This window comes from Protopterus annectens, chromosome 2.part0 (assembly GCF_019279795.1).
Source record: "Protopterus annectens isolate FY-2018-M chromosome 2.part0, PAN1.0, whole genome shotgun sequence".
In the NCBI taxonomy this organism is placed as follows: Eukaryota; Metazoa; Chordata; order Ceratodontiformes; family Protopteridae; genus Protopterus; species Protopterus annectens.
Genome location: NC_056728.1, coordinates 888,625,825 through 888,638,904, shown reverse-complemented (window position 1 = coordinate 888,638,904; position 13,080 = coordinate 888,625,825). Strand labels below are relative to the sequence as shown.

Genomic DNA, 13,080 nt, shown 5'->3' with positions numbered 1-13,080 from the left:
CTGAGACAAGAGTTACATCACTTCACCAACAAGCCCAAGACATTTTATCCCATCAGAAGCCACCAGCAAAAACAATTCCTAACTTTCTAGGTTCCATTGCAGCTTCTATCAAGTTAGTCCCCCTAGCCAGATTCTGTATGTGGGTACTTCAGTGGACTCTGGCAGTCCAATGGTTAGTAAGAAAACAACTAATTTCTTTTCAAGTGTCATTAATGAAGATTTGCAGAACTCACATACAGTGGTGACTGGAATCTCCACATGTTCTCCAAGGATGTGCTTTTATTCTTCCTTATCCCTAAGCCACAGTGAGCATGGACATTTCCTAAGTGTGGTGGGGGGCATTATTTGTGGAAAGACAGTCCATGGCACATTGTCCCAAACAGAAGCCAGTCTAAACATCGATGTATTGTTGATGAGAGCTGTTCTCCTAGCACTACAGACTTTTTATGACTCTCTCTCCTTGGGTGTGATATCTATCCAGACAGACAACAGGGAGTTACCAGATCATATTTGTTGTATTGAGAGGCCATGAGAGTGCGGCATTGTGTGATATCTTCTAATCAATTTCTATTAGCTCTGCACATTCTATGAAAATCCAATATAATTGTAGACAGGCTGAGCAGGGCAATTCTGCTCTAGTAACAGAACATATTTTCAAGCATTGCAGATGTCTTTGCTGCAATCTTTTACCCAGTGCTCCATTTCTGAAGTTTCTAAAGAAAGTATCCACCATGAAGGTCACAGTCATGTTCATAGTCCCTTATTGGCCTTCACAAGTGTGATTTACCTTCCTGTGGCCTCATCTGGTTCTCTGGGTGTGGGGATCAGATGCACTTTCTCACCTGTTGGGGTCACCTCACTGGAACATTCAATTGGGTTCAGGCACCTACACAATGGGAAATTTCCTTCTGGTACAGTTGTCGGGGACACATGGCCGAAGTGACATCCAGCTGCAGAGAAATATGACTGTTGTAAATTCTCTGTGGACAAAGAGAAGAATGTAATGTCATGTCCACAACTTCAATAACTAAATGCACAGGAGAAAAATAATGCCCATAGTCCCCAAGGTAACATGAGACAGCAGGCAGTATGGCAGGCATCAGAGTCAGGCTGGTCAGTGGTCAGGTCAGTGGCAGTAAAATGCAGAGCACAATGGGCAATGCTTTTATAATTGCTGTCTGTGGACCACCACCCCTTTCACAGTGCCTAGGCAGCATTACCTAAAATGCATACTGGAGCTAAAATATGATTACAGTTGCATGCAAGATTTCCTCCATGCTGTAGTACACTTTTACATGTTGTAGTTACATAAGTATGTATTGTACACTGAGCAAAACACTCATTACTTCTTCTGTCTCCATACACTTGATTATTAAAGCTGTGGACATGGCAGTATGTGCTTCTATTTGTTCACAGAGAATTCACAACAGCCATATTTCTCTGCAGCTGAAAGTCATTTCAGCTGTATGCCCCCAACCAAATGTACCACAGGGAAATGTCTTGCTGCTTAGGTGTCTAAACCCCATTCAGTCCTTCAAGTTGGCTGGATAATTTCATAGATTCCATTGACGGTTTGACAGCCCAGGTTTTCATCTTTAGTTTTTCACACTTTGTCATCTTCCCAAAAACCTTCTACTAGAAAGATCTACAAAAGCAAATGGAAAAGTTTTTATGTTTGTGTGGCTGAAGATAATATTGATTCATTTTTGGCTCCTCTTCCAGCAATTTTGGACTTTCTCTCCCTTCTTTGTCAATGAGAAGCCAGCTAGTCTCCTGTCAAAGTACAGTTAGCTGCTACATCCCCTTTTCACATGTGTGAAAATCACATGCCAATAGCATTTCTTAGATTGTCCAAGACTTTGCTTAGTGAAACTTTTCTTTTACTTCCCCTCACTTAGAGATCTTGCTCCTAACTTTGGACATTACTATTATACTGCAAGTATTAACTGATTCCTTTTTTTTACCTGCTGCTAGGGTGGAAACAGTTTTTAACACAGAAGAGCTTATTTTTGGTTGGTCTCACTTCTTCCAGGAGAATTTCTGAGCTTCAAACTTTGTCTTCAAACCCTTCTTACTTGATATTTCACAAATACCGAGAGTACCTGAAAAAAACAGCCCTTCTTTTCTCCCTAAGGTGGCTTCACTTTGTGTACTCCTTCATGCTGCCCCTGCTTTAAGTATTTTATGGCAGAGTAGAATACTGTATATTTGTGATAATTGTATGATCACTATATTAATTATACTACACGTGTTAGCATGTTTGAATAAATTTATATTTGCATATATTTGCATAACTGTCATAAAAATGCAGCATTTTTTATGAAAGCAATAAAGTAATGGTAATAAAGTTAAAAGCTAAAGAAGTCTAAACTAGAGAGCACATATTTCAGATCAGGACACGCAGTATCCTTAAGGAATGTGCTACATTTTAAATATAACTATAACCACCCTGTCAGTTGTTAATATGACCATGTCACTGTTGGCATGAATGAAATTTGCCAGCAATTTGTAGAATTGCTTTGGACATACTGCTGTCATATATAGTGGTACACAAGAAACCCTTCATCTGATTCTTTTTGTCTTTTATTCTTTTCTAGAGATCATGAACTAGACTATTTAGAGTTCAGACTCTGGATTGGCTTGTGGTCAGCATTCCTATGTTTCATCCTGGTTGTTACTGATGCTAGCTCCCTTGTCAAGTATTTCACTCGTTTCACAGAAGAAGGCTTTGCTTCATTAATTAGCTTTATCTTCATTTATGATGCCTTTAAAAAGATGATTAAATTGTCTGAATACTATCCAATCAACTATAATTACAAAGTGGACTACCCCACACTGTTCAGCTGTGCCTGCCTAGCTCCTGAAGCAGGTAAGAATTTTTTTTCTAAAAATGTTCAGATTAACCTTTCTTTCTTGTAAAAATGAAAACCCATATTTACAGGTGTGGCAGTGGTAGATACATTGTCAGAACTCATAATATTTATTTGCAAACTCAGGTAAAACTCTTGATTATAATGCTTTCTTGCTGTTCACTACTTAGTATGTTTGTGCCACTATGCACTTAAAATGTTAACATTTAACAACAGGTATGAGTTTACAACATTTACAGAGGAGTGGGCTGTTTGTACCTTTGCTGATTATTTAACAAATGGCTTTACCTGTACATTTTCAAGTGTCCCTGTCGATGCTTCTGTGTACTGTCATGATTTTCCTATTTTTATAAATGCCTATCCAGTTATCGATGTCATGTTTTTAGTAGTCTAGTTCTGATCTGCAAAACCTGTTACAAAATGATTAAATAAGAAGCAATGCAAATATTGCTTGTCATAAGAAGTCACTGTATGTGCATCAATCTAAATTATCTCTAGCTGTTTATGTCAAATACTTCGCTGAACGACCTAAGATTTGTTGAAAGAAGGGGTGTCGGAATTATCAAAGCCCATCTAATTATGAAATAAACAAATGCACTAAGATGCTTTATTACTTCTAACCAAAGTTGAAGAACACAAAGCCTTAAGTGTGTAGACAATAACATTACATGTTGTCATTCTTCTTATTATTTTCATCTTAGTCTACTGTTTTATTTTGGAAACAAATGCTTTTCAGCTTTCCCTGCATTCCCAGAATAAAAAAAAAAATCTTCAAAACACATACTACATGACCATGTGTGAAACACCACATTATGGTGAAGTACAGTAGAAATGTTGTGATATCTGAACACACTAGCATATTTGTACACCCAGTGGCCATGGACAGGGATTGCGATGTGCTTTATATTGCAATTTGGTACTTTTCACACTACACAACATTATACTGCAGATCACAAACACACTGTGATATGTCCATTGTGTCTTACTCATGAACATGCTATTGTCAAAGTAACTCAATGCCCCTCTAAAGATGTGTTCACAGGTAATGCAAGTGATTCTCAGTTTTCTTTATCAGTGTTCTTTAACAATATTATTTGCATTTCTTTGTGCATTAGTAATCAATTTACCTTTTTCTCATTAAAAACACTCACCTTATATAAAGCTGAGCTCACAAGTACAAATGTTGTATACAGCTCATGCATATTTAATGGTTATAAGCAATACCCAAAAGTTCTATCAATAGATATATACACACTATAACTTCCTTGTAGGTTTGTTATCAATGTTGTTAATCTTTCTTTAAATATTTAATAATTTTTAGAAGTACTAGCTTATGTAAGTAGGATATAGTAATAACATATTGTTTTTTTATTTCCAATGTAGCCTGGCTAGCTCTCATCAAGAGAGTGTATAATCTATTATTGAGATTACTGTGAAATTTTCCCCTGACTTGCACCAGGGAGTAACTATAACCTGTGGAACTTGTTTATTCATGTTTGTGAATTCTTTGTCAATACTATATCTGTAATATGTTTACATTGTTTTTATTGTATCTGCTTACCTTGGAGCTTTTCTCCCCGGGCCTCCACTGAAAGTGGATATGAATCCAGTTGGACTATCCTGGTCAACAAATGTAAAATAAATAAATAAAATGTAGTACAGTCCTATCCTTGTATAAGCAGTTTACCTGCTCATCTCTCTGACGTTTGCACCCGTGTACACACACACACACACACACACACACACACACACACACACACACACACACACACACACACACACACACACTTCTGCATTTCCCTTACCCTCCTCTTTTCTTTGACCAAAGACTGAACAACAGTAGGTGAAATTTTCTTTCAAAATAAATTGTTGATGACAGACACATCTGCACCTTCTTCTATAGGTTTTAAAAGACAGTAAGGCCATGGCACTAGAGGTTTCCTTTAACCTGCTATCTGCTGTCATCATCCCACGATATGTTGTCATCACTTCTTACTATCCACTTGATACTTTTTACTTTCTATTTAGTTTTACATTTCTGTTGCATGATATTTTGCCACTGTTATTTCACTTTTATTTTCACGCTTTCTTCTCATAACTCAGCTGCTATTTCACTTAGCTACACGTAAGGTCTGACAGCTTACCCATAATCAGCACACTTTCCTAGAAGACTTTATGGCAATACACTGAATAATCAGAAGGGTTAATACTGATGAATATTTCTGCCCAGGGCACAATATCCAGCTAGTGTAAAAGAAACCATTTTTCACTGAAGGGGTGGTAACACACACAAACACACACACACACACACACACACACACACACACACACACACACACACACACACACACACACACACACCAAGTTGGGTTGGTTACAAAAAATAAATAAATAAATAAAATTTACTCTGAACCATATTTATGAGTGCTGTTTTGTGTTATATTTTCATGATTCCTAATAACTGTTCTACCTCCATTTACTAAACAATAGATAAAACCAAGTTGCCCTTAATCAATGGACTTCAGCTACTGACAGTTACTGATTTATCTTGACAGAGATACTTCACCAGGAAAGAGGCAAGACATGCATACATTCACAAACAAGGTGGTAACTCTCACCATCTTTGCCATAAACAGTGTAAGTTTGAGAAAGATACAGGCAGGATGTATATAAAGAATCAAGTTTATTATATAGAGCAAAAGGAAAGTAATAAATGTTACAGCTAATTGTGTACTCATTAAACAAAAGAAACAGTACCTTAAGATTACCTTCACCATAAAGTCCCATGCAGCTCTTTCAGCAAGCAGTCTGCTTTCATAACAAGTCATAAGCAAACAGTCTGTTTTGATAACTAGTCATTGATGTGGACCCTACCAAGCCTCTTAAGTTTCAGCAGCAGCAAAAGAAATCTTCACTCCTGTTTAGTCCCAGGCCACATCAACAAGACATCTGAATGGGCTGTTTATCTCGTTAAGTGTTGGCTCTTCAGGAAAAACTTACTAAACCTCAGACTGAAGGCCTTACTCTCTCAATTTCCTGCAGTTTAGTTACAGCTTTTTCTACAGTGACCAAAAGCCCCTTATTCTATCGAAAACATTCTCCAATATGCATGAAAAGAACTTGCATTTTATCCACATTTAAAAGCATTCTGCACATTTCCATATTTAACATGTTAACAATAGTTTTACACCTTAACATCACATCTTCCTACAAATTGACTCATTCATGCCCTATTACATAGACCATATGGCGTTTCAATGAACTCACCAAGATCAGAATAGGAGCATGTAGATGTTCAGCACATAATCTTTTGACTACTGCTTATTAAGGTTATCTTATAGACCTGAACAAGACTGTGGACATATTTAAAGGGATGCAAGTGCTAGCTTTTGTAAAATGAGCTGCACATGAGAATTGACAGCCAATGTAAAAGCCATTGCTGGTGGCATGCTTCCTTAGGCTGCTCAAAGCTGGAACATGGACACAGACCCCACACACACTACTCTAGTACCTGGAGGAACTGGGCTTCATTTCATCACATCTGGCTGACTGACAGGGAGTTCCTATTGGCGGGGAGCACCTTCATCAGCCACTGCAGCTCTGGTCTTGTTACTCCCTTAATTACCATGATACAAAGAGATGAAACAGTGCAGATCTGTCCCCCATGGATAATAACCAGGCTATCAAATTTCATGCAACCACCAATGTAACATTCCACAAGAGTATCCTTTGTTCTCATTGTTCCCTTTGTGGTTGACTGACAAGGAGTTCTGCACCACGGCTGTCAATCATTAAGCAGCACTTTTCACCACACACCTGAAAGAAGAGTAGCTATGACAAGTGATTTGGTCAAAAATTTTTCCCACAGTCTCTCTCTCACACACACACACACACACACACACACACACACACACACACACACACACACACACACACACACACACACACACACACACAGAGAGAGAGAGAGAGAGAGAGAGAGAGAGAGAGAGGGCAGGCCCATCTCAACCCTGAATGACTGTACAGGTGTTTATTTCTTGTGTAGAACACCATAACAATAGCTTAAATCTGTATTAAACTTCCACTTGATCTGTCTGGCAGAAGTGCTCATCAACATTTACCATTAAGATGTTTTTATTAAAATTCATATTTTCTTGTTTTATTCATAAAAGGAGTGGAGCACTAGATGGCGAAACTTAATAAACATCAACTGCTAAATAGTGCATTGTGGAAATCTTAAAACCTTTATTGTCTGAAGCAAAAAATAATTGTGAAATGCACATGAAAGGAACAATTTCATATCCATTAAAACAAGATGGAGCTTACTGAATAAATAATTAAACATTAAATATTAAATGTGTAATAGCAATAACATTCCCACTTAATACAGAAACAAGTAAATGCTCAATTAATACAATGGGCAAAACACTGTTACTTTATACATCTTTATTTTAGAAAACTTTTAATCCTCAGACAAACATTAATTGTTGGTGGTTGTTATGCATTCAACTTTACTTGCCATTACATGTTATACTTTCCTAAAAAAAAACAGTTTCTCCACCACCCACCCGCTCCACCCCACACATTTGTATTCATTTTAATACAGTCCACTGCAAAATAAACAAAGAAAACATGTTTGTCCTTCTGACATGCAGAAGAATGTTTTTATAATGCAATGCTCTTCAGTTTTGCATAACTAGCATAACTGTGTTGATAAATGTCCTATAATAGTGTCTGCATTATTTTCCCAGGGTAGAAACTGTCACAACCTGAAAAGTAGCTACATACACAATGCCTTCAGTATTACAATCACAACTAGAAGTGACAGCTATTAAATCATCCACATGTAGTAGAAACAAAGTAAGGCCACTATTTATTAATCAACACTGGCTCCAGAAGCCACAGTAGGAAGTTCCCCAAAGTTTGTTTATGGCTGTTTTCTAAAGAGTGATTTTGATTTTCCAAAAGCATTTTTAAATTGACATTATACTTGTTTGCAAAGAGTGTTCTACCTCCAGCTAACTTAAAAGGTCAAGATTGCCAGCCAATATTTTCCACCCTTCCCTTGTAGTTTCTTCTTGCCCTGTATATTTGTTTAGGAAAAGACTGACATACCGTTCATGATATTTTCAGTAGAATAGACTTCTAAATGTATAGCCACACCCATATGTTACCAAAGTGACACTTCCTATGCTAAAAACTAATGTCTTTTGGCTTTTCCCGGTTAGGAGTCACCACAGCGGAACTCCGGCCCACTAATGATTGGCAGTGAATTTTTGCAGTGCCGAGTTGCCAGCCCGATACCCAACCTTCAAAGAAGGCCCACTCATTCACACATGCACCTACCTGCATGTCTTTAAATGTCACTCGACCATGGGGAGGACATGCAGACTCCACACAGAAGGTGCTCTAGCTGAGAATTGAATGGGAGAACCTCTTGCTGTGAGGTGACAATGCTAACCGCTGCACCATCATGACTTCCTGACACTTCCTATGCTAAGGCTGACAAATTCATCTCTTTCATCTCTTTCACTACTTGTGTAAATATTTTGGCAGTCACTGCTCTTTCGTAATTGATTTCCAGAAATGGTTAATTCAATAACAAAATCTCATTACTGAAAACCGAAATTAATTTGGAAACATATACAGCTAGATTTCTAATTTCTTTGTGTTTAATTTGCATGGGCGAATGCTACTTTCTTTTATATAGTTATTCAGAAATGTTTTTTCTAAATATTTGCAATTTGCATTTACTTAGTTATTTGTAAATGTTTATCTACATATTTTTCAAACAATGTTCATGCCTTTTTATCAAAGAAAATCTCCAAATTCATAAATACAAATGTAACATCTTCAAAACTATATGCTATAAAACTTAATAAGAAACTTAGTACTTAGAATAATTTCTTTTACAAAATCCTTAAAACGTTCCTGGATTCCTTTCTGAAGAAAGGAACAAAAAACTCTGCTATAAAGGAGGTCTGTTTCCCTGAATAAAAACTAAATTTGTAAATGTGCAAAAGAAGAGGGTAAAACCGTTTTTATAAAAATGCATGATTTGTCTAAAGCAATCATTCTTGAAAAGCAAAAAAAAAAAAATGTTAAGTACCTGATCTAAAGGAAAACAGGAGGATATTTAGAAGGATGGTTAATGCAGTCACACAGTGGGGAAACATCATGGGCTACATACCACAACAGTCTGATGCCGATTGTGCATGCAGAAGTGTTGGGATTGTGTAGTGAAGCAGGAGGTCAGGTAGGGCTGTGAATGGGATGCGGTCTTGCTAATGGCAGCAGCCTTGCTACAACAGACTGCACTACAGTAGTCACATGACTCAGGGAACACTCATACTTATACTAATGCCATATGTGTTTATATGCACAATGAAGCATCTCAGAATTCTAACACACATTGTCTGCATGCAACATATAACAGGGGACCACAGCACCAGAGCAAGGAAGTTCATCATATACCTGGGGAGGTAAGGGGGGGTAGTATAGTCAGAAATGGGGATGGTGAATCAGCTCCAGCTACAGTAGAATGAACTTGGGGCTAACAAGTATTATAAGAAGGGGATAAGACAGTATAGTGTACAGGTTATGGCTGTCCTAAGGCCACCTGTGGGGAAAGCAACTGTATCCTTATACCAGGTAGAGTTCTAGATGGGTGGAGTGGATGGATGGCAACACCATGTGTGTGTGGGTGGGGGGTACCATTGTCACAGCTATACCAATGGTAAATATGCACGTTTGTCCAGATACATCATGAATGCAACAGCCATGGTCCATGATGCAAGGTACATATTTGTCTTTTGAGCTTGTACACAGTTGGTAAGTATGCATTCAGTAATGCTGACGAGCTGGGCTTTGCAATGCCAGAAGTGTTACACTTGTCTACTACTCACCATCAGTAACCACTTCTCTCTTACACAGCTGACTCAAATACTCCATACTTTTATTTAACTAAAGCCCTATCCAATACAATTCAGATGTTTCAGCTGTGATTTCCTGGGTCCATATAAGACTGATCACATCAGATTATTTTACATCTTCAGCCAAATACAATTTGCCAGAGAACCGACACAATGAAATTTCTGTACAAAGAACCGCACCCTACTTCTTACTGTCTTAACTAACAAATTGTGTCAAATACCATTATCCACCCTCCAAATCCAAATGATCTGTGACTTCCTCTTGCATATCTGAAAACCTAAATCCACACTGTTGCAATAATGATTACCTTACATCTGAAAGCATATTTGCCCTCAACTACAAACCTGATAACAGTCTCTGAACCTTCTTTTGCAAAACAAATATTGTAGACACAGAATGTAACCTCTTAAAGTACACTCTATACAACTTCAGCGTAAATACTTGTCAACTATAACCAATTAGAAAAATAGCTCCAACCATGAACAGTGCATATAACTGAGAAGCAAAGTAAAAAAAAATTTGGATAGCAAAACAAAGCAAAATTATGCAGAACAATGCACATCCTGAATCTGTGCCATCTGAGGATTATGGAATGAAATTATTAGATCCAATAGCCGTTCCAGTACAAATGCCAAACTCACATCCATCTCCCCAGATATATTAGTAAAGCATTTTTACTCAGTCCCAGATATTCCTGCCAGTAGTCCACTCAAGTCCACTCCAACCACTAGAACGATGTCTCCTAACACTTCAAAAGATCTCCTTAAAACTACTGTCAGGCTTCTGGATGCCTTACCCATTCATGGAACTTCTATTGCTAATAGGTTATTGTCATGGCTCCTCAAAATCTTCAAAGAATGACTAGTCCACTAAATCATATATTTATTGAATTTGCTTTTAACACAACAGTCTTACCTCTTCCCAATGGAAGTAACCATTTGTATACAAATTCAAAAGCTATATTTTCTACTATGAAGACAAAAATACACCACCTCTAAAAAAAAGACTAATCTTGCATCCGACCCATATGACTACCAGCTTATCTCACAGCTTCCACACCTGGACAACTTACTGTAGAAAGCTATTTATGTTGAAAGAACTAGTTGACTGTACAATTGCAGCCTGCTTTCAAATAGTAAAGGAAAAAACAGCTGATACTCAACTTTAGCAAGACTAATCTTATGTATGCCAGCGAATCATGAGACTAAAACCTGTATCCAGTCCAGCCTCTGCCCTTACATTAGACAACGCCATCAATGAATCTGTAACATCCTAAGAGCACATAAGCTGAGGAATACTTTATATCCATACTCAGCAGTGGCCATTCACATCATCCTGCTCAAAGTTAATGCAAAAAAAGAAAAAAACACATCTCAAGATTTCTAACACCTAAGGACATAGCTGCTTTAGACAATGACATTCTGTAGCCTCAGTTAGATTATGGACTACTCCTACTACCTTGCTCATCCACAAAATAAATAAATACATAACAGATCTACAGGCACTTGTCTACAAACTCTTAAATATGATTAGTAGCCTATGAGTTTGGTGTAACCTAACTTCTGTCACCTCAAAGTATTCTGCCCATTTTCAGCTAGACCAGCAGTGCCTTCCTACTTCATTGGTTAACTACATGTGCATACCAGTCCCAAATTATGGCACAGCTTACTTGCAGAAATAAGAGCCAACACCTCACTGGTATGATCAAAGCTTCTATTATATCTTCAAGTGAAAAGCCAAGTGTACCTGCTTTTGGTACCTTGATATCATTGAGACTCCCTAACCATACATTAGGCCTGTAAACCTGTATCCCAACAATCTCTAAATCAGAAGTTGAAGTAAAAATACATTTACTTCCACAAATGTAAATGTTGCACACAGTGAACAAGGCTCTGTATATTAAACTGTGTTAAGTCAACTTTTTGTTAGTTTATTAGTGCGCATGACTTAAATGAGGTGTATCTACAGTACTATATTTAATCGAACTGTACTGCATTCATATCACATTGTACCACACTGATTATAGCCAGTCGTGAACTACTAACAGTGTCTACTATTCCTCCTACGCATGTAATAGTAGAAACCAAAGTACTAATCATTATATCCCATTTAAATATATCTAATTTGTCTAATCAATTGCTGTATAATTCAAACTAATGTTTTATCTATTTTTAAATACTGATTTCTCTACCAAGTTGTGAATTGTTTATGGGATGTGGCTGAAATGAGTCCCTTCTGATCGTCACATACCTTGGCAAATAAACAAACAATATATATGTATATATATATATATATATATATATATATATATATATATATATATATATATATATATATATATATAAAACACCAGGAGTAAAAGTAGCTCAAGTGACTCTCTCTACTCCTCCTACATTGCTAAACTGTGGAATACCTTACCACTTGAAATTAGAACTATAACTAGCTTAAAAAAATTTCAGGCATCACTTTAAAGCCCACCTCACCAATTCCTCGACTTGTACATGTATTGGGCATGGGTAGCCCAAACCATGGAACTAGCTGATTTTAAAATTTTGATTGCATATGTAATGAGCATTGAATTTAAATCATATGACTACCTTGTGTTGTTTTTTTTTCCTTCTCCTGTTAATATCTGTCATATTTTAAGTTTTCAGTTTGCTATGCTACCTGTATATAAGACTAAGTATCGTAATTGCACTCTTAGTGTATACAGTGTCATTACCTGTTACTACTACTGTAAGAACTGTCTTTTAGAAGCATTGTTATACAAGATTATTGGTCTTGTCTCCCACCTGGCCAATTTATTCTGTTCTAGTCTTTTTACCATTATGAATGTCTGTTACTATTTATTTCTTTATTGTATTATACAATTTTCTTTCCACTAGCAAAATAGTTTACTAACAATGGAGCTTTTCTTCCTGGGCCTCCGCTGAAAAAGGGTTTTATGCCCAGTCGGACTTTCCCAGTAAACAAATGTAAAATACAATAAATATATATATGTGTGTGTGTATATATGTATATATATATATATATATATATATATATATATATATATATATATGTATGTATATAAATGTCCTTCACCTCAAATCTTACCATCTGCAGATATAGTTTTGTGCAACACATGTGCACATTGATTTTTGTTTAGTTACCCCTGTTGTCAGGGACAACAGCTTCAATACCAAATTCAAAGAGAAGCTGATCTACCTTCCTTTCAATTCTTTGCAAAGTTGCTGTTAATATTGTCTGGCAGTTAGGGCAGAGGATTAAGGCTATG

The 13,080-nt window shown here is 36.9% G+C and overlaps 1 protein-coding gene across 2 annotated transcripts in view; it reads left to right on the top strand.

Annotated features, from left to right (window-relative positions):
* Positions 1-13,080, top strand: part of SLC4A4 (solute carrier family 4 member 4) — a 1,959,050-nt gene that overhangs the window by 1,647,283 nt on the left and 298,687 nt on the right. For both annotated transcript variants that reach the window (XM_044061142.1, XM_044061141.1), the window contains one exon: positions 2,598-2,869. In XM_044061142.1, the coding sequence (XP_043917077.1) occupies positions 2,598-2,869 (272 nt within the window). The remainder of the gene's footprint in view (positions 1-2,597; positions 2,870-13,080) is intronic.